This window comes from Leptonotus elevatus, chromosome 4, assembly GCF_054856555.1.
Source record: "Leptonotus elevatus isolate MCC_2025b chromosome 4, RoL_Lele_1.0, whole genome shotgun sequence".
NCBI lineage: Eukaryota > Metazoa > Chordata > Actinopteri > Syngnathiformes > Syngnathidae > Leptonotus > Leptonotus elevatus.
This window is the reverse complement of record NC_141242.1, coordinates 27,886,990-27,909,086: the sequence shown is the minus strand read 5'-3', so window position 1 is coordinate 27,909,086 and position 22,097 is coordinate 27,886,990. Positions and strand designations below refer to the sequence as shown.

Here is a 22,097-nt window from a genome sequence, read left to right as displayed (position 1 = left end):
TCTGTTTAGCTACACTGTGTAGACTTGCACTACTTCAAAGTGACTTTTGCGATGTCTGTTGCTGTAAGTGTATGTTGTTCAATAAAGCATTTAAAAAAAGAAAGGAAAAAAGGAAACATTACACTACTGTATGTAGTAGTTTATCCCGGACACCCCTTTGCATTTGGTATGTTCCATCTCCCTCACTCCCTGCACGAGCAGACTGCTCTGTTTTGGAGAAAGCTGTCAATCAAAGAATTAACTTGTAAATGGCTCGTTAAACTCTGAAACAAGCAAAAAAGAAAAAAAGACACATGCTCACTGAACATGCATGTTTTAGCGCCATGGCATAAGTTTGAACACAACAAATCACGATTGTGAACACGTGGGGGTGGGGGGTGGGGCAGGGGGAGAGGGAGAGGGAGAGGAGGGGCTGAAAAACTCGCCATCAAGTTGACTCTTCCATGCTCTCATGTCTGTCCTCAGTCAGGTCCGTCTTTCTTGTATATAAGCAATGTGTTCGGGAATTCGTCTCACACAGTCAGATTTTGGACCTTGGTCCACACACAAGGCGCACCTCACTATTAGACGCACTATAGATTTTTGAGAATATTTAAGACTTTAAAGTGCGCCTTATAGTCGTAAAAATATGGTAAATTGACCAAATTATGATACGTGAGGCATCAGACCAAGTCAGCAATATACAGGGACAGTGCTGGTTCTGGCATTGCCACCACAATTTCTCGAGCCACCACCCAAAAAGGCTTAACGTAGAACCCTGCATTATTTTCAGTTTTGTGACGATACGACTTGGAAAAAAAAAAGGAACATATTTCTTATCAAAGGGTCGGGGCTACCTGGAAAATTGTCGGGATCCCTAAATTTTCCATGCTAGGAGCCCGGCTGGCTCCTTAGCCTGTCTGGCTAAATCTCAGGCCTGTAAAAGTGGAGGGAATGGATCGCGGTCTTTAGGAAACTGAGGCCACACCCCGTCCCCAATGCCATCTGTGCCCATGCATAGAAGTAAAGTGCGGTTATACAAGCACATAATGGGAACACAAGTTTGGTGTGTTCTGCATACAGAAATATACATGTGGCTGACAATCGACCATGAGTTCAACTGCTTGCTTTTTTAAAAACAATTTAACAGTACACCCACACAACAATAATCAACATGGATAAAACATAGTAACGCTGTCATACCTTGGTGGCAGCGGTCTCGCCCATGTCGTGGTTTTGGTGTTGTGATCTACGTAGTAAACTCTACCATGAGGCAACACCCTCTGCTCCCAGCTAGAGACAAAGCACAAAAACATATTCCTGTACACTCAACTTAACTAAACTTTATGTATAGAGCACTTTAAAAGCAACCATCACTACTTACCAAGTTCTGTACATGGAGGAAAAATTAGACATATAAAAACAAAAACAGTTAAAACAAGAAATTTCAAATTAACAACAATGTTGAGTCACGTGCTGAGTTAAGAGCACTTGTTTTTAAACCTCACGATTCAATTACAATTCAGGGGCTACGATTCGATTATAAAACGATTATTGATCCATTTATAATTTTTGTATATTGATGCACTTTTTTACAACACATTTCTATTTGTCTCACTAAGAATTAATCACTTGGTGCAATGGATTAAAAAAAAACTGATCAGATCAGCAATAAATAAATAAATAAAACTTTGTCTTTATTTATTTCATAATTTTTTTCCCATTAAATAAAAAGATTCAAATCAGAATGTCAAATATGTTCATTTAGAACGTAGAAACACAACAAGCAGGACACCTTATTTTATACATGGGCCATAAGCATGTATCCTGCCTTATATTGCACATAAAGTTAAATCTAAACGGCCATATTTAACAGTTTGAGATGAGCGTTTTTTGGGGGGTGGGGGTTTTAATAGGAAAACATGTTTTATAAAGAAAATTAGGATCTTTTCTTATTTTTTAAGAAAGAAAAAGACCTCAAACTGCAATTTAAGGTATATATTCTTCTACATGGAGACTGAATGACAAATTAGCCTATGTTCACATCATTAAAAAAGAACCAAAGAAAGAAACTAAAGCACAGTTGTCGGACTACTTTAAAAGTAGCCAGATGTGCACTCACTGCTAGCTACTAGCCGCTAACACCAGCGACCGGAGATTTGGTCTTTCTTGAGCTTTATTTTTAAGTTAGCCATTGTTTATTTTATTTCATTTTATTTATTTATTTATTTCTTGGGGGAGCTCAGTATTGTTCGTTCGGTAATTAATTAATGATTTTATTTTTTTTTGGTGTGTGAATGTGTGCGTGTGTGTGCATAGGTGCGTGCGTGTGAGTTTGTGCTCATTAATTCACCTGAAACCTATTAAAAATCCCACACCCTTCACCTAAACAGACTACTTCAGAATCCCGCTAGAGTTGTGAAGTTGTCAGGAGACCCGAGGAAGGATCGAAGAAAAGAAAGAAAAGTGAAATCCAGCACCGACCAGACACCACCTACTATCCACGGGGTTACAAACCAGAATCTTTCACCAAACACAGAAACATCTCAATTCCAACAAATTAGGAGACCTCAAGAAACCAAAGAAAAGACTGAAGAAAGTAAGGAAGGATAGATGAAGCAGAGTGAGATCCACAGACATCAGCCTCCACCGATTCAGCGACCAGAGGAAGAAGCAGATTGTGTTTGAATCTCGGTAGATGCTGGTGTGGTGGATCTGGCATGCATGAAAACCTCCACCAAAGGAGAGAGCCGTCGAACCCCGGCCCGGCCAAAGAGCAAACCCAGAGTGCCCCCCCCCCCACCCCAACATCCACCCGAACACGGCCCGCGTTCCAAGCCCAACGCAGCAGAACGGGGCACGGCAGGCCCACCAAACACCCCCACCGGCCCCACCCCACCCCCTAAACATGGCACCAAACACACGTTTCAAACACACGTTTTTTGCCCCAACTTCAAGCTTTCAACAAACATGCACTAAAATGTCAAAATAATGACCAGGACATGTACTGTAGACAGCATATGTAGACACCAGTTTATACAGTTTATCAGCAACAAAAAGTTGATTTTGTGTCGAGTTACTCTTTAAAACATCTCTCTTTGATGTTGTGTGTGTGTGAGCGCGCTTATAACTCATTTTATGGTGCGGACGGATAGAAAGGATGTCAACAACGACGTGCGCCATATGTTGCTCGATTGATCGTTGCCCGGGGGAACAACCAATTCTCATGCAACGATATAGAAAATGCCTGGAACAGCGGCGTTCGCTCTATAGCTAAATCGATTTGTGCTTAAAAAGACTTGTTATCCCCTCAGGAGGCAAGTACGACACGAAAGCAGAGTGGCCCCGTACTTCATACTTCCTTTCCTCCATGACCGGGCGGGGGTTACAGAGAATGCGCAAAAAGTGTTTCCATTACACTTTTGTAAAATACTTCTATTTCGACACATCTCAAAAAACACCTCATGAAAGCGTAAAAACTTTTTTGCGTGTTTTTTCGAATATGTGTTTTCCATTACCAACTTGTTATTTTGCGCAAACCTGAGAGTAATGGAAACACACCTACTGACACTCATCGAAAAGGAATAGGGGGGAATAATTTTATGCATTGTGTATATTTTTTTAAATAATCGGCAGACTAATCTGTGTTATTTTCTGCCAAAAATTGATATCGGCATCGGCCTAAAAAATGCATAGCGGTCGTGCCCTAATGCACACATCAAATAAACGGTTGCTTTTGATTTGAGATGCCCGACTTGAGGACTTGTTTTAATCGTTGCCAAAATGCTCTCATATATGTTTCTTACATGATCTACGAGGTTTTTCAAGTTCCTCTGCTGCCATCATAGTGAATGTATACTGATCTTGTTGCCGTCATGTGAACAACGCAATTTTTCTATTCTTCACAACCAATCCGCGGCTCATGTGCGGCGCGAGCTGTGGTGCATGATCCGTATGGATCATGAATCAAAGATGATCCGTTGCACCAATGTTTACTATTTTAGCGTGACATAGCTTACATATAATGTGGGTCTTGTCCGGTTCACTTTGGCTCTCGAAATTGTAGAAGCCACACATCTGCTTTTAAATTAGAAGCAGTTTTGGGATCTCACGAGGTAGATGGCAGCAATACATGTTTGTTTTCGTCTGCGTATAGCCAGTTCCTGCTCTCTCGTAAAGGTCCACTGCTGCCGGCGTTGCCGACTAGCCTCATTATAATGAGGTTGGGGGAGGGGTTCAAAATTGTGAGGGTGGAGTTCACGCTGAGCTAGTGACGTATAAAACCAAAAAAGGTGGGGTTAGTAATGTATAAAACCGATCTGCTGAAACAGCCCATTTGAGAGTGTTGTTTGAACTGTGTTGACACAAATTGCCATAGACAAGGGAAACATGGGTTATTTTCCTCACAACTCTGGAGACTTAGTCAGGGTGGAGGAATGCGTATTATGATTTAAAAAATCTATATTTTCAGGTCCCCTTTAAGGCACGAATCCCTTCCTTTAAACATGGAGAGTGAATTACAAAGTAAACTAGGGCCAGGATTTTGATAAATAGTAAAGAAAGAAAGCCAGGTAACAGCTGTCACTCATTTACTGTTGCCTGTCCTTTTTTGCGTTTTACACTTGAGGACCACTGCACCAGCCAGGTACTCGTTGCTAATGCTAACACAAGCTGATAGCCACTAACGTCGGAGACTTGTGCCGTATCATACAATGACGGCGTAATTAACTCGCGGTTTCATAGTGTCAGAAATTTGCGATTAAATATACTTTTGGGATGGTATTATGATAATGTTAGTTAAAAATATGTAATGCGACCGTTATGATCCCGCAGTAAGCCTCACCGGCTAAGCGCGGCTAGCGCTGCTTAGGCCGGAAAACGCGCACAATAACCGACCGGGTACTTCTACACAATCGGACATTCGATCGGGCGATGGAGAGTTGGCATCGACCAATGCAGATTGATGATGATGATGATGGTGAATCCCGAGGTTGACGCCACAGTTGGAAGCCTTGACGCGACTGTTATGATCACGTAGTAAGCCTCACCGGCTAAGCGCGGCTAGCGCGGCTAGCGCTGCTAAGGCCGGAAAACGCGCACAATAACCGACCGGGTACTTCTACACAATCGGACATTCGATCGGGCGATGGAGAGTTGGCATCGACCAATGCAGATTGATGATGATGATGATGGTGAATCCCGAGGTTGACGCCACAGTTGGACGCCACAGTTGGACGCGGCCTTTATTCTCACGTCATAAAGCATCACCGGCTAGCTCTGCTAACGCCGGAGCTCCACATGCGGACATTTTGTCGGACAATGAAGAGTACCCCGAGTCCAATGCATATTCATCGGAGGAGCGGGTACAGTCTGATCACGGAGAAGACACTGTTTCTGGACTACGATGCCACCATGAATGGAGTGGATAAAATGGATCAGAACACCTTTTACCACCCGGGGGAGAAAAAACAAAAAGAAAAACTGTCGTTGAAACATCCACATATTTGTAAATAGCACCACAGTTGCACACATTTGTAAATAGTTTGCCAAATTGTTGTGAAATTGTTACACTGTTGAATGTAAATAAACGTATTTTGCTATCAAAAAACACTTTTTCATTCTTGGTGGTAGTGTTTTATAGAAGTAAAGCACTATTTAGGTGTTTGTGGCATCATTCATGGACAAAAAGAAGTGTAAAATTCACTAGAATGCATGAAATAATATCGTTTCACTAAAAGCTTGATTTCTCCGAATTTGAGTCCAAAACAAGCGAAATCGGGTGAAACTAACCATTTTCTATTGTTGATTACTAAAGAACGGAATAAGGTAGAAACAAACTTTTTTTTTCTGATGAAAGATGAAAGTCCAGTCTTTCATTTGGTAGTACGTGTGTTTCCATAGTCCAAACAGAACATTTTCTGTGGACCTTGAAAGATCAGTCAAAATGCTTAAATCGGCTGGCACTGACGGCATCCCTTTTCTGAAAACGTCTGGCAGTCAAAGAGTTAATACATTTTGTAGAAACTTTATTTGTACGTACGCTGCCATTGTCGTTTATGTCGCAACACATTCAGTGTGTAGTGTTATAGAATGGTGGCTGGCTCTCTGCCGAGCAATGCAAAACAGGTATAAAAAAGCAAGGTAAGCCTCGTAGCATTCCTAAAGAAACAACATGCGTCCGAGAGAGTCACCCTCCCCAACGCTGTGCTCTCGAGAACTCTACCGATCGCATGTTGTTTCTTGAGCAACGCTACGAGGCTTACCTCGCTTTCTTTATACCGTTTTGCATTGCTTTGCAGAGAACCAGTAGCCATTCTACATCACTACGCACTGAATGCGGCGCGACGTAAACAACAATGGCGGTGTAAGTACAAATAACGTTTCTATAAAATTTATTAAACTGGAAATGATTTTTGAAACATGAATCTCATAGATATGTTAGTAACAACCAAATAAATCATATGGAGCAAACTTGTCATTTCAGGTGGGGTTCATTTGAATCTTTTACATACACATGCACACTCAATCTTACCCAGTGGGAAGCGACTCTGTCTGATGTACTGTGGTGCCATTGCTCGTCTGCTCTGCACTAGAGGTTGAAGCCAGCCCAAGCTCTGATGGTCTTACCGAACTCTGGTCGTTCTGCTGATCTAGACACAGGGTACTGTTGCTGGTTGCGTTGGACTGACCTAATGGAGGATATGTGTGATGCAGCAGGCTGATTTCCAGCCCATTGGATGTCAGCTCAACTTTACCTGAGAGATAACACAGAGAACACAAATGAAAACGTGAATTTTATTAATTTGCGTGACAATTATTGACAATTGTAGTTGGCAACTAGGGCTGAGAAAAAAAGTCGACTTTAAAAATAGGGTCGACATACTTTCTGCCTCGTAGCTCTGGTGCCACTATGTTTGGGCCATCCATGTTTTACACACTGACTTTTTTTGCAATGGTCGCTGTGGTCTGATTTCTTATGTTAGTCCATCATCTAGTTGCTGAATGGTGGATATTATTTGTGTGGTTAAAAGGATTAGATCACGATATTTTAAACTCTTCGACAGTTAACTATAGGCACATAATGATTAAATCTTACCTTTGACACCATGGTGATGTAATTGAATGAAATATTAGGTGTTTTGCTGTTTATTTTTCGAACGTGGAAGTAAAACGCCTAATTCAGTAAAACCCCGCCTCTCCCCGTGTGGTTGCCACACCCCCTGCTGGATCTCTGAGTTTGGCCATGCTAGCCATGAATTCTTCAATAAACATTTAAAACAAAACAGCTCCTTGCCGCAAGAAATCATGGAGGAAGGGAGTAGAGGGAAGAAGAGAGAGCAAAGAAGAGGAAGAAAAATAACATCACTTCCTGCTTAGCAAGTATGTTGCATTACTTTTTCTACCAAGAGACTCATTAAAAGGCCAGCTTTTTTTATATTAAAAGTTTGACACGCACCACTTTATTGCGGTATCAGCGAGAACTTTGTAAAAAAGTGTTATCGATCACCCACGCACTTACATTAATGTCAGTTTCACGATTATGTTAGCCGGTTAGCAAAGCGGTTGGAATAGCAAGGCTTCTACGTCTTTTCCTCGTTAATCACGGTTTGTAATCTCTTCGTGAGAATTTCAATACTTGTAAGTGCTTCTTATACGCCGCCATACGTTGCTATGCTGTGACGTATCTCGCCTCGACAGTACCCCCGCTTGTAGGTAATGCAAGCATCCCATCAAAGCTTTTGGGGGCTTTCTCCGCCATTAAATTTTCAGCAAAACTCAAAAATCCGTGGGTTTTTTTTTGTTTTTTTGTTTTTGTGTGTGTTTGTGTGTGTGTGGGTGAGTATGTGTATGTGCGTGCGTGCGTGCGTGCGTGCGTGTATTTGTTAGCTCACCAGAAAACCTATTAGAAAAAATCTCATACCGTTCACCTAAACCGAACACCAGGAGACCCGAGGGGACCAAAGAAAACCAAGGAAGGTGAAATCCAGCACCGACCAGACACCCCCCACCAGAACTCCTCCCCAGCCCAAGAAACATCCAGACCCCAACAAATCCAAAAAACATAAAATCAGGGAGGCCTCAAGAGACCAAAGGAGAGACCGAGAAAAGGAAGGAAGGACAGACGAAGCCGCGTGAGATCCGCAGACACCAGCCTCCACCGATTCAATAACCTGAGGAGGAAACAGATTGTGTCTGAGTTTCGGTAGATGCTGGTGTGGTGGATCTGGCATGCATGAAAATCTCCACCAAAGAGGGGAGCCGTCGACCCCCGCCGGAACAGAGCAAGCGCAACACCTCAGGGCCCCCCAGGCCGCGGCAGCGCCAAAGGACGACCCCCGGGCCCCGCCAGGGCCACCGGCCGGAGAGCAAACCCAGGAGCAGGAGCGCCCCCCGCCCCAACACGGCCCGCGCCCCCGGCCCAACGCAGCAGGACGGGGCACTGCAGGCCCACCAGGCACCCCACCGGCCCCCAACCCCCGCACCCCACGACCCCCCGCCCCCCATCCACCCCCGCCACCCACCCCAACCCAGCCCCAGCCGCCCCCACATCCCCAATCCCCCAGACACCCCCCCAGCACCCCCCACCCCGCAACCCCCACCACCGCCCCCCCCCCCCAACAAAGCCGCCCCCCCCGACCCCACCCCGACCAACCGGCAGCCCCCCAACCCCCGACCCCCAGCCCCGGGGACCACCCGCACCCAGGCACCGGCGCCGAAGAGGGGCCGGACAGCGGAGCGGAGAGGGCAGCCGCGCCCACCCCACCCCCCGCCGTGTGGAAGGACGGAACACCGGGGGCAGTAGGGGGAGATGGGGGCACCGGAGGGCGGCCGACACCCCCGAACCCCAGGCCCAGCGGGGGAAGGCCCCGGTCGTCACCCCAGCGTTCTTTGTGAAAATGAACCCCTGTTACTGAGTCCGCCAGCTCGCCGACTGGCGAACTCTACCCCTAAACCGTGAATGTGACCCCACCCAGTGTATATACAAGTGTGTGTGTGTGGTGCATTAAAATTAGGAGCAGGTGAACCGGAGCCGATGGAAATGATATTCCCACGCTCCGATCCACCCGCCACCCAAGCATGTTACTGAGTGTATGTGGTGCATTAAAAAAAATAGATAGGGCGGGGGGGGGGGGGGGGGGTCGGGGACACGGACAGGGGACCGCAGCACTGCTCTATACTGCGGCCCCCACCCGATGGCACCCCCACAAGCCCCCCCCGCCCCAAAAAATCCGTGTTTAATGGATGCTAAAACTGCACATTTAGACCCGCAAACTGATATGCTTGTTTCAAACAGCTGTCACTATGGGGTTAAATGCCACAGAGGAGGCGGGACTTCCAACTTACTGGTTTTCACACATCAACTTTGTTTCCGTTTCCTGTTTGCAACGTGAGGGTCGCATCCCAGTTCTTGCGCTTTCGCCTTTGTGCCCCTCGGTTGCACGTTCCCGTTGACGGATGGATGCGAGTGTGTAGTGTGTCTGTCTCAGTTTTCCGAAACATTTCAGAGAGTTAAGACACCCGGGTTGTGGGACGCAGGGGTGGGGGTGCAAGTGTTGGAACGTGGCCATCAGTGGTTGAAAACGACGCTGATGTGTGAAACCCGAAAGTCGTGGCTTCTACCCCATTTCAATGAGCCTAAAGGACATGCTTTTAGGTGGGCTTAAAAAATATATATTAGTTAATTAATAATATGATGAAGAGTATCCCTCGAAGTGAGAGAGTTGTCATTGGTGCAGACTGCAATGGAAATGTTGGTGCAGGAAACAGAGTTGATGAGAAGGTGATGGGCAAGTTTGGTATCCAGGAGAGGAACACAGAAGGAGGACTTGTGGTTGACTTTGCAAAAAGAATGGAAATGGCTGTCGTGAATACTTTCTTCCAAAAGAGGCAAAAACATAAGGTGACCTACAAGAGTGGAGGAAGGAATACACAGGTAGACTACATCTTGTGTATACGGTGTAGGAAGACAAAGACGGCAAAGGCAGAGCAGAGGACGAAATGTGGAAGCTGAAAAAGGAAGTGTTGTGTAACGAATACTGCCAGTCACCCTCTATATTTTGTTGTTGTTGTTGTTCTCCCTTCCTCAAACATTCCACTCTTGGAAATATGTGCGAGGTGAAATCTGGGGTTTTGAGGTGAAGAGATAAGCTTCCCCCGCCCCTCCGGTTTCACCCTTGCCAGAAAAGGTAAAAATGTGACTTCTACCCTTTCAATCATCCTCGCCCAGTTCTATCAGGATGTGAATGTTTACTTTTCACCCGCCAGAACCACGAGTTTATGGTACTAAAGTGTCTTATTGGAGGCTCCATCCTCTCCCCTGTGGAGTTGGGGGATTAACACGACAGATAAACCATACCAGTTGTTTAAGTGAACTCAGAGGGCTGCATTCCAGCATTCTTGAAAGTTACATATGACCACAACACCTTCAAGCGGGGACGGTCGAAACTGCCCTCACTTGGAACTCCTATGACCCACAAAGCAATCTTACACATTTCCCCCCCCAAAAAAAGAATTCATCACATACAAGTGAATGTACGCACAACTGAAGGTTTTACAGAGCATGTATGTTTTGTTTGTGTTTGGAAAAGAATTTCATCTGTATGTCAACTTCACAAGAGAGTTCTTAGTTATTCCGCAAAGAACGAAATTACCTCGTGCCACAGGATTAATCGATATGTGTAACGATAACATGTTTTGTCTGGAAGAACTTGGCTTGCCAGCCTGACCAAATTTTAATTGTTAGCTATTAATTCTTTAAATAATTTGGAATTTAATAAGTCTTGGCATTGAGTCGAGTTAAAGTTGAAGGGGGTCCTCCTCTCCTTGCCTAGTCCACGCCTCCACCTTTAAAAGCGGCCGCGGACTATTGTTCTCGCTCTCGTCTTCTGCCGCTGTTCCTGTCACCTTCTTTTTTTCCCCGTCTGTCTGGCCAGACAAGACAAAAGAACTTCCACGTGGCAATTTTTCTTTTGTCCAAGAAACTGTGTCTTGGACTTGGCGATCGTGCTTGTAGGCAGTGTAAAGCAGCCGGCACGCGTCCGCTCTGGCAGACGGACACCTTGTTTGTTTTTATTTCATTTTTCATATTTTCTTTTTTTGTGTGGTCGCCCACATCGGCAACACAACCGCCGACGAACTTTCCCGTGACCCTTTTGGGACCCAGACACTACAGTTGAACGGACACGCGCAAGTCCAGTGCGTCCCGCTGCACCTGCTCTCCGACTTCCCATTGAATCGAGAGCGGGTCCAACGGCTGATTCCCCCTTGGGACGCAGACACGCAGCGAATTTCAGCTTCAGGTGATTGGCCAGCTGAGACGCAAATCTCCCCGTGCGCCGAGAGGACAATTCCAGTTGGGGCCGAATGCACCTGAGCCGAGCTGTTGCGTGCGCGTCCGACTGCTGAACAATTTTTCATAATTATTATTTTTGCCTTGTTTTTGGAGCAGTTTTTTCCTTCTTCTTTCTTCAATCGATCTTCCCTCCGCCAGCTTGATCCAACTCACTCCAGTAAGTTGCAGTCTTATGACCAATTTGACATATCGCTGGTGCAACTTCCATTTCAAACATCTCACAGATTTGGCAAGTGAAACCTTTCCTTTCTACCTCGTTAAATTGTTCCTTTCTTATTTACATTAGCTCACTTTTATTTTTTATTTTTTTATTTTTCCACCGTATGATAGTTAGGTAGACAGTATTGTGATTCTGTATGTGTGACCATAGTGAATAAATGCATGTTTTTTTGTTTTAAATCTAGTTCAGTCTCAATCGTGTTTGTGTCCGAGTGGATTAGTAATTATTTTAGTAATACAAAGAACCACAAACTTTGAATGTGGCGACTTCAGATTATGAATAAATAAACGAGAATTTGGATTTTATTCGTTGTGTTTCTCCAAATTGAAAGTAAACAGAACGTGGTGCCCCTATAAGCGGTTGGGGGAAATTACGACTTCCTCAACTACAACTACAGCAAATGTGATCAGGGAGACAAGTAGGACAGTCCTTGGTGTGTCATCTGGAAGGGAAAGAGATAAGGAGACTTGTTGGTGGAATGAGGAGGTGCATCCAGAGAAAGAGGTTAGCTAAGAAGAAGTGGGACACTGAGAGGACTGAAGAAAGTAGAAAGGAATACAGGGAAAAGCAGCATAGAATGAAAGTAGAAGTGGCAAAGGCCAAACAAGGGGCTTACGATGACTTGTATGCAAGGTTGGACAGTAAGGAGGGAGAGACTGATCTATACAGGTTGGCAAGGCAAAGAGACAGAGATGGGAAGGACGTGCAGCAGGTTAGGGTAAAAAAGGATAGGGGTGGAAGTGTGTTAACAAATGCCAGTAGTGTGATGGGAAGATGGAAAGAGTACTTTGAAGAGTTGATGAATTGTTCAACAGGATCTTAGATAGTGAGAAGATGGCTGAGGAAGGGAGGAGAGAGTGTGCTAATGCCCATTTTTAAGAACAAAGGAGACGTGCAGAGTTGTGGCAACAAGAGGAATAAAGCTGATAAGCCACACAATGAAGCTATGGGAAAGAGTAGTTTTAAGCTGGACTGAAGGCAGAGGTGAACATTTGTGAGCAGCAGTATGGTTTCATGCCCAAAAAAATAATAATTGTCTTCACGATAAATATCGTCATATCGCCCAGCACTACTGATAAAAGCTACTTTTGTCACTATTCCACAGAGGTCTCAGTGAAAGTGAATGTGCGTTTAGAACGCAGAGGCCGTGCAGGGGTGGATCCGCTCCTAATGACATCAAACAGTGACAACAGCTCGTTTTTTCAGGTTGGGATGGGCTGGTGCTTGGAGAGCAGAATGACCTAGAATTTCTTTTTGAGGGGCGAATGGAGGAAAACACCATATAGGTGATATTTTTGGTGAGGAATTAGCATTTTAACATGGCTAAAAGCTCCAAAAAGTTGATTTTTCACATTGCTGTCCCTTTAAAAAACACTCACTGACTTATAATAATAAAGTGGGTTTTTAGACAATAGACAATATAGCACATCCCCAAAAACTCTTACCCATGGATTATTGTTGAAGCACCATCTGTAAGACACTATTATATGTGTAATGTGTGAACTAAATGGCAGTTAGTGTTTGTTTACCTTAAGTGGTAATTGCAAATCAAGATTGCTAACCTTCATGGAATAATGTGTTGAGGCATTATCTGGAAGTGACTTTTAAGACACTATTACATGTTTTAAGTAAATATAATGATGCATGTGTGCACTAAATTGTAGTTAATGCAACGACCTATGGTCGTTACGCCACAATTTGTGGATTAATCTCTCCTGAGATCGTGACTATTGCGTGCAGACAGTGAGAAGAGTTTTATGTGAAGCTTGAGTAAACAGTCACGCGTTTATTTGACTCGGTGACAAGCAGAAGAGAGCAGTTGTGCACATGAGCCAACCTTGCAAAGCATTATTGGTTATGTAGTTGATGACATTGAAGTTGAAGTACAGATGTATGCATGAAGTGGGCGTGAAAAGTGGGTCTTTGAAAATGAATGGGGAAAAGTTTATATTTAACATTAAATTGTGCCAAAACTAAGTGCAATTTCTGCTGAAATTTTTGCTGTGGTTTTGGGGTACTTCCTGCTCCCAAAATAGCATGGGAAGTCAATGAGTAAACCAAATCTAATAAACCTTATGCAAAGGAGAAAAGGACTGTAATAGTAAAATATAAATATATCATAACTCAAATTTATGGGGAAGGGTACTCTTTTTGATACAACAGCTCCTCTCGATACGCATTGACAGTATGCATGTTTACTGTAAACCAGCTCCCCACACTTTAAGGTGAGAACACAAATGGACCTTTGACTTGTTTGTTTTCTGACTATATATTGTTTATTTGTACTTTGTTTTAAAAATAATATATACATTAACATACACATTCAAAAAATATAAAACATTTTAACAAAACAAATTGACTTTAGCACTGTTTGTCTCTGCCTTTTTACATCTTGTCTTTAATACAAATATATAAATAAAAAATACACTTCAAAATGGAGGTTTTGTTTGCTGTGTCCATGACTTTCTCCATGAGGTGACTTTCTTTCTTTGCAGATACACACATGCAAGCATGCCACACACATTAGTTAAGATAGCCAATAGCAGCAAAACAGAGACATTAACATTAACACTTGTTTCCCTCATTCCACTCAAAAATGACAGTAATGGGCATAAGCCTTCAGTTTGACCACCTGCAACGTTTCCTAGCTTTGGGGGAAACTTCAGCTAAATACCTAACTACCAAGTAGCATGACTACAACAGCAAAAAAGAAAAAGAAAAAGCAGACTAGTAATGAGAATAATGTGTTGGTAGAGTAATAAACCTTTCACATAAGATGGTGGAATTAAGGAATTTACAATTTCACTCGACTAGACAGTCCCACTAGGGAGGGACCGCTGGAGCGTGCTCTACACAACGTCGCAACAGTGGGGGGGAGGGAGCGGAGGGCTTAGGTGGATCAAACCATTTTCTAATTAAATGGGGGTGTACTGTATTTTTGTTGTTTAAATATTACTTTTAAACTCTATGGTTTATATACAATACATACTATATAATTTTCTATCTTGTTAAAAAGAACACACAGTAAAAATATACCTATATACGCAAACATTTTGGGGGTGCTATTGTTCACTTTGGGCTGAAGCACCGCCAAAAAAAGGCTAAATACGCATCTGGTAATAGTAGTAATAGTAGCAGCAGCGGTGGTAGTAGTAGTAGTAGTAGTATTACTAGTAATTATTAAGTAGTAACTTGTAGTTGAATGAATAAAAGGAAAACACACTGCAATCTGGTGAAGGTCGGAGTCGAACCCTTGCTTCCTATTTACTGTTCCATGTGGTGACGCACTATCCACTGACCTACAAGGGACTTGTCATCATTGAAGTGTTGTGAAATATAATTGAGGGATGTCTTGCTGTATATGCCAGAGTGAATGTCTCATTGAACATTAAGTTGAATGCAATAAATATAACGTGTTAAACAAATGATAATGAACAATAAAATTGTGTGAAAATTACAAATGATCAATTAATTATAAATGTAAACGGGAGAAGATAAACTGCTGACTACTGATTGCTGCCAGTCTAAAGTGGGATTCAAACCCTCGCCTCCTGTTTACTGTTCCTTGCACTGCCACACTAACCACTGACCCACAGGTGACTTGCTGTCATCATTGAAGTGTTGTGAAATGTATTTGAGGGATGTATTGCTGAAGCCAGAGTGAATGTGACATAGAACCACAAATTGAATGCATTCAATATAACATGTTAAACGAATGATAATGAAAGATAAACTGCGTGAAAATTACAAATGATCAATTGTAGATGAATTATAAATGAAAAAAGACAAGTATAAGAGGGGATTCACACCATCGAATGTACTAAAATGTGGTCCAAGCGGGGTTTGAACCGAGGTTCTCAGTGGTGGGAGGCAATTGCTCTAAGGACTGAGCTAAGTGGAGTCTTGAAGGTCATGGCTCAAAGGCATATTTATATTGAAAGGTTTTGTACTGCTTTGTACAAAACTTTCAAAGCTGAATGGCGGCACTATTTAATAATTTCAGTGAAATTATAATGCATATCCTGATATGATAGTCAGTTGATATACATTTATATCCCCCTTAGCATAATTGCCATGGAGATATTTGCAATGTACAGTCGGAGGTGGGATTCGAACCCGCGACCTCCTGGTTACTGGACAAGGTAATTTCCCAACTGCGCTACTGAGCAGAATCAGAGAGCTGATAATTATGATCAGTTGTATGTATGGAAGTGGGAAATAGAAAAAGTACAATGTCAGTCCCTTTGAAAATGAATGGGGAAACAAAACCGTTTGTGAACTCTCTTTTTTTGGTGAGGGAACCTAGCTAACTACATAGCATGACATGAGTCGGATATTTAAGACAAAAACGAGCTCAGAATAAATTAAACATGACAAAATAACACTATTTAAACACAAAACGTACTTACCCATGGTAGAAGAGCCATGGTAGAAGTCCCAGAAATAATGTCCAAAAGCACATCCACACCAGGCAAACGTGACTTGTTTACCAATAGGACTCTATATACACCATTTTTATCGCGTGAACTCAAGTCTCCAGCGTGTACCCCCGTGATCTTGTGGTATGGCGGGTACAGATTTCTGGACACGGACAGCTCACGCAACGCACTCTGTGTGAATTGCAGTCCGTGCGTATGCCATACAGAAAACGCACCGAATTGGGCGTCAGATGATATTTTCCCAAGATGGCGTGAATTTTTTTATTAAGTTGAAATTTTAACGGTGTAAATCAGAAGTAATATGTGGGAGTTATCGCATGGCAAAAAAGTGAGGAGAATAAAATGCAATAATAAGTATAATAATAAAGGTTAGAAACAACATAAGTGGGAGTGCTTTCAGCATTCCAACAATAATAAGTATAAAAATAATAAAGGTTAGAAACAACATATGTGGAAATGCTTCCAGCAAAAAGAGCATGTGGTGGATTGAATGCAACAATTTGAGTCTCTTTGTGTTATAAAAAACCTAGACTTGCGCCGTTTACAATGGCCACTTGTGCATGCCCTTGTGATCTTCCCGAGAATACTTGCTCTAAGCCAGTTGTACTGTTTTCATTTAAAATATCAGCAATATTTTTGTTTGCACTATTTTGCTGACTTTTAATTTTGATTTTATTCTTTCATTGTTTAAAAAAACAAATAAATTTTGCTTCTAGAAAGGACTATGTGAACCAGTAAGCAAATTATTTATTTAAAAAAATAATAATAATAATAATAATTAATTATATACCGTGATATATACCGTTAGTGTGAAGGAAAGCAGTTTATACCGTAAAAGGAATTTTGGGCCGTATCACCCAGCCCTACTTGGAGAGAGCGGGAGTCAAACAGCTGACCCTTTGGTTACTAGAAGACCTGCTCTACCTTCTGAGCCATGGCCACCACAATATAATGTCAACGTTTGGCCATCCATGTAAAGTAGTGGGGGCACATTATAGCCGTTGGGCAGTCTATAAGCGTATATGGGCCAGGGCCAGGGTTGATCCCCACCAAATTATATAAATACGTACTGCATATGCAATGTTTAATCCTAGCTACTTTGTGATAATGCACATACCTGTACTGTTTCCAGGGCTGCCATGACTTTTGGAGTAATGATGACAGCCAGCAGAACCTGGGTCAAGAACCTGCTCTACATTTGCTTCTCCATTAGTTAAAGACACCGCTCTGGAGGACCCTGGGGAGCTAGCCTGCGAAGCATCCACTGAGTATCGGTTGCTCCTTCTGAAACACATGGGCGGGTGGTGGGTGGGGGGTTAATAAAAACACGAATCACATTACAAAAAAAGGAAAAAGAAGTGAAAGGAAAACAGATAAAGCAAAGCATTACTGACAATGTGATGAGTGAGTAGAAAAGGGAAACAGGGATCCTTCCTGTACTAATACTGTCCTTGGGACTGGGTGATCTGTTCGTGATTGACAGCAGCAGTTAAAACTACGATCTAAATAATTTCTATACTTCCACAAGTTGTGCTAAATAAACTAACCAAATGCTATGCTAATAAATTACCAACCTGAAAATCTATATAAAGATGTTCGCAAACGCTACAATTCCAGCTCCAACTCGCATAGAAGGCGTGTATGAGCCAGTGGGTGGCAGAGCGACGTCAGCCTCGCGCAAGTGATGTGTAGTCTGTGCTCGTCCAAAGAAAGAACCAAATTGTGTTTATCCCAGTGTTTAACCAAAAGATGACGCCACACAAGCGTTTTTTTTTTGCCCCAAATAGAAATCCGGATGTCACGTGACTATTTCTCTGAACACGCCCCCCTGTGACAGGAAAGTAGCGGCGCAGTGTTAATGGACTAGAACTGCAAGGAGGGCCAAAACTAGCATTTATGCGTCGACTTTCCACTCAAGAGCATTGACAGTCACTTTGATGAAAAGGACATGATACACATGCGCGAGATGGACATGTTGGATTGTCGATGAAGTATCAGGAGTGCTTTTTTTTTCAACTCGGCGACGCTGCTACGTGGAATTACCTCCTCTCTTGCTTTCAAATCTGATCATACAAAGGCTTTACAAGTTTGTAAAATCCGGATTTTTTATTTAAATTTTATACCATTATTCTACCAGGAAAATCCCATTGAGATCCGCAGATCTCTTTTTCAAGGGAGTCCTTGCCAAAAGGCGTACCTTGTAAATAAATCGGTACCAGTGTGTCAGCCAACGAGTGTCCAAAGCAGGCCACCCAACCCAGGAATACAGTTCACAGCAAGGTTATTATTGTAAACGAAAACAAACGAAATAACGAAAACGAAAATTAGAAAAACATTTCTGTGAACACATCACTGTGAAGTTCACAGTGATAACTTCGTGGACCATAGTTTGTTGTAAACCTTATGTAAAGCTTTGGCTGGGGCATGTGAGTATAAAAGGTCTCCATAATCAAGCACAAGAAGAAATGTTGCAGCCACAAGTCTCTTCCTTGCATGGAAAGAAAAACACAATTTATTTCTAAAATAGAAACTTAACTTAAGGTGCAGCTTTTTTTTTGTTTTGTTTTTTTACAAGAGAATCAATGTGAAGCTTAAAAGGAACCCCGACTGTAATGACTAATTTGCTCTATATTTTTATTTGGTTGTTACTAACATAACTATGAGATAAATTTTTCAAAAATCATTTCCAGTTCAATACAGTGTGTGGAAACTGTATTTGGATGTACGCCACCATTGTTATTTACGTCGCAACGCATTCAGTGCGTAGTGACGTAGAATGGCGGCTGGCTCTCTGCTGAACAATGTGAAACGCCTATAAAGAAAGCAAGGTAACGCCCAATTCACACTGACTGCAGAACGGACGTAGTACATTTTCCGTACAGCATCCGCAGGGACTGCATTTCACAACGCGTGTGTTGCGTGAGCTGTTCGTGTCTCGAAATCTGCAACCGCCAGACCACAAGATCACGGGGGTTCACGCTGGAGAGTTGAGTTCACGCGATAATAATTGTGTATTTAGAGTCCTATTGGTAAACAATAGCCACACTTGCCTGTTGTCACATCGATATGCTTTTGGACATTATTTCTGGGACTTCTACCATGTCCCTTCTACCATGGGTAAGTACGTTTTGTGTTTAAATAGTGTTATTTTGTCATGTTTAATTTATTCTGAGCTCCTTTTTGTCTTAAATGTCCGACTCATTTCATGCTATGTAGTTAGCTAGCTTCCCTCACCAAAAAAAGAGAGTTCACAAACGGTTTTATTTTTAAATATACCGGCTCTACCTTGATGCCAACGCCTGACTTCCTGTCCAGCTCGTGTAATATCTTCACCTTCAAGAAAATCTGCATGCGGCGTCCGGAAAAAAGTAGAAAGCTTGCGGAAACCTTCCGCGGCGCCGCATCCGATCCGCACCGCATACACTGCAGCTGGTGTGACACGCAGACTCAAATGCTTTCTAGTCCTTGCGGCGTCCGTACGGATGCCGTTCCGCCGTCAGTGTAAATTAGGCGTAAGCCTCCGTAGTGTTCCTAAAGGGATGATCAAAGCTCTTGAATGCTGTCTGGTGAATGACAAGAGCAGAGTGACTACCGATCACATGTTCTTCCTTTAGGGACGCTACGAGGCTTACCGAATGCAGCTCCGGCGGCGCAGCCGATTCGTTTCCATTCTATCAACTTGTTCAAATTACACCGGCTACGTGTGTGGTGCAGATCGACTGCGGACCAGCTGCGTCGTGTTGGAGCCAGCCGCATGGATTGACCTATTTTCTATTTTTCCGGACGACGTATTCGTCGGCATCCATCAAATGGCAAACTAGCACAGAACACATCGAGCGGGACAGGAAGATAGAAATAACTGGTTACTTTTCAAAATAAAATACTCGCCAGATCTAGGCCGGAAGCCAGGTCCACTCCTCAGGATGTTTTTTTGTTATCTTTTTTTTTTTAAATTATGATTTCCTGTTATCTCATACCTTGGGCCATCACAATTTGATAGGGGCCGCCCCCAACTCGTGCCAGTTTGGTCACAGAAGCAAACACCCCTTTTGGGAAAAGATTCTGGCGAAATTGTGTAATTGCAAATGTCAAGGTACAGCAACTGCATAAATGGTCAGAAAACTCTCAAATTTTGCATAGTGTATCCTGACACATTGGTGAACTAGCAGGAAAATAACAATGGGCTTCCTGTATTTCAATTCTCAAATATGGGTGATATTGAATTGAAATACCCTAAAAGATCAAGAAATGTCTCGCCGCCTGACAATTTACCATCAAAAGTGATCCATTTTAAACATTTTATTATACATCTCACTGCCTCAAATGCATATAAACATTTGTAACCTTCAATTTAAGTCTAAGATGAGCTTTCTATCTGACGTATTAGAGGAGCTATGACCAAAATACTCCACTGTACCCTTCCTCCCTCCCCCTCAGCGACACGCGACATTCGTGCATGTGAATATAAACGTGCACGCGTAGGCTCATGACACGATACTAGAAAGTTGAAACATGTTCAACTTTTGTCGTGTCGCCGGGGCTTCAACCAATCAACGAAGGTTTCATTGATGAGCCAATGAACGCAGGGCATGCTACACAGTGGGCTATCCAGCAAAATGGTTGAGATAATTTTAGCAGCGTTTATCATTTTGTTAAAAAAAATAAAAATAAAAAAAAATAAAAAAGCTGCAAGGTGAGCCTTCGTCCCAATCTCAGGTCTATTACAGACCCCAACAGGTTCTCTTCCAAGATCGCCTAGTATTTGGCACTAACCATTCTACTTGCACTAGCCTCCCTGTCCCTGCAGAAGAAAAGCACCACCAGAGCATGATGCTCCCACCACCATGTTTGACAGTGGGGATGGTGTATTGAGACTGATGAGCAGTGTTGTTCTTACAGCAAACATAGTGTTTGAAATGTAGTACAAAAAGTTCAATTTTGATCTCATCTGACCAGAGCAACTTCTTCCACTTATCAGTGGTGTCTCGTACATGTCTCCTGGCAAACTGCAGACTTGTGCAGACTGACTGTGACTTCTTGTGGCTCTCATAGTTATCAGGCTTATGCAAAGCTTGCTGATGAGGTGCTCATATATCAGCTGTGTTGGAGAAGGGAAACATCCAAAACCTGCAGGACTCCGGCCCTCGAGGTATGAGTTTTTCGACCCCTGATTTAGAGTGATCAAAGGCCTCTTGGGTACGTTTCTGATGAGTGCCCTCCTTTTTCGGTCAGAAACTTTGGAGGGACGGCCTTGTCTTGTAGATTTGTGGTTGTTTGGTACCTCATCCACTCATGGATGATTAATTGAACAGTACTCTGTGTTGATCAAAGCTTTTGAAAATGTTTTGTATCCTTCTCTTGCTTTAAATCTCTCCAAAACATTGTTTGTGTTCTTTTGTCTTCATAATGCTGACTAAAGATTAAGGTTGCGGTTCACAAACGATTTCAGCCTCCCGATGTGCAAAACTGGATAGAGACTTACCCCAACACCTGAAGCTGTAATTGCAGCAAAAGGGGGTTCAACAAAGTATTAGTTCAGGGCGGGCTGAATACTTTTGCAAACCCTCATTTTAATTTTTTTTTTTATAGTTATAAAACAAGTTTGAAATAACATAGACACTTCGTTTCAATTCAAGATTGAGTGCAACTTTGTGTTTAACTTTCACATACAATTTCAATAAAATGTATTTATGCTTGTGGTCGTACCGTGCCAAAATGTTAAAAAACTCAAGGGGAATGGGAATGAATACTTTTTCAAGCTGCTGTACCTGGAAGTTGACCCTTATGTGCTGAAAGAGGACCCTCTTGCAAGGTGGGAAGGTGGAGAGGTCAACAGAAAGACCCTTCCAGCAGATAAGAAGAGTTAACTTCCAGGTAGGTGTCCGGAAAGAAGGCTCATGAGGTCTACCCAGAGATCCCATCCCCTATCGACCATGGATTTCACATGAACCCAGAGACTGGCAAGTTAGAACCACTATGGTTTGAGGGTGACGTAATTCCCAAAGCCACAGGTGTCACAGTCCGGTGCTCGAGGGCCTTAGAGTCCTGCATGTTTTGGGGGTTTCTCTACTCTAACACACCTGATTCAATTATCAGGATCATTATC

General features: G+C 42.9%; 1 protein-coding gene across 5 annotated transcripts in view; it reads right to left on the bottom strand.

Annotated features, from left to right (window-relative positions):
• Positions 1 to 22,097, bottom strand: part of wwp2 (WW domain containing E3 ubiquitin protein ligase 2) — a 119,967-nt gene that overhangs the window by 52,528 nt on the left and 45,342 nt on the right. For 3 of the 5 annotated variants that reach the window (XM_086072599.1, XM_086072597.1, XM_086072602.1), the window contains 3 exons: positions 17,109 to 17,275; positions 6,512 to 6,734; positions 1,183 to 1,272 (listed from right to left, as the gene is read on the bottom strand). In XM_086072599.1, coding sequence (XP_085928725.1) covers positions 1,183 to 1,272; positions 6,512 to 6,734; positions 17,109 to 17,275 — 480 coding nt within the window. The remainder of the gene's footprint in view (positions 1 to 1,182; positions 1,273 to 6,511; positions 6,735 to 17,108; positions 17,276 to 22,097) is intronic. The other 2 variants (XM_086072600.1, XM_086072601.1) reach the window with 2 other exon arrangements.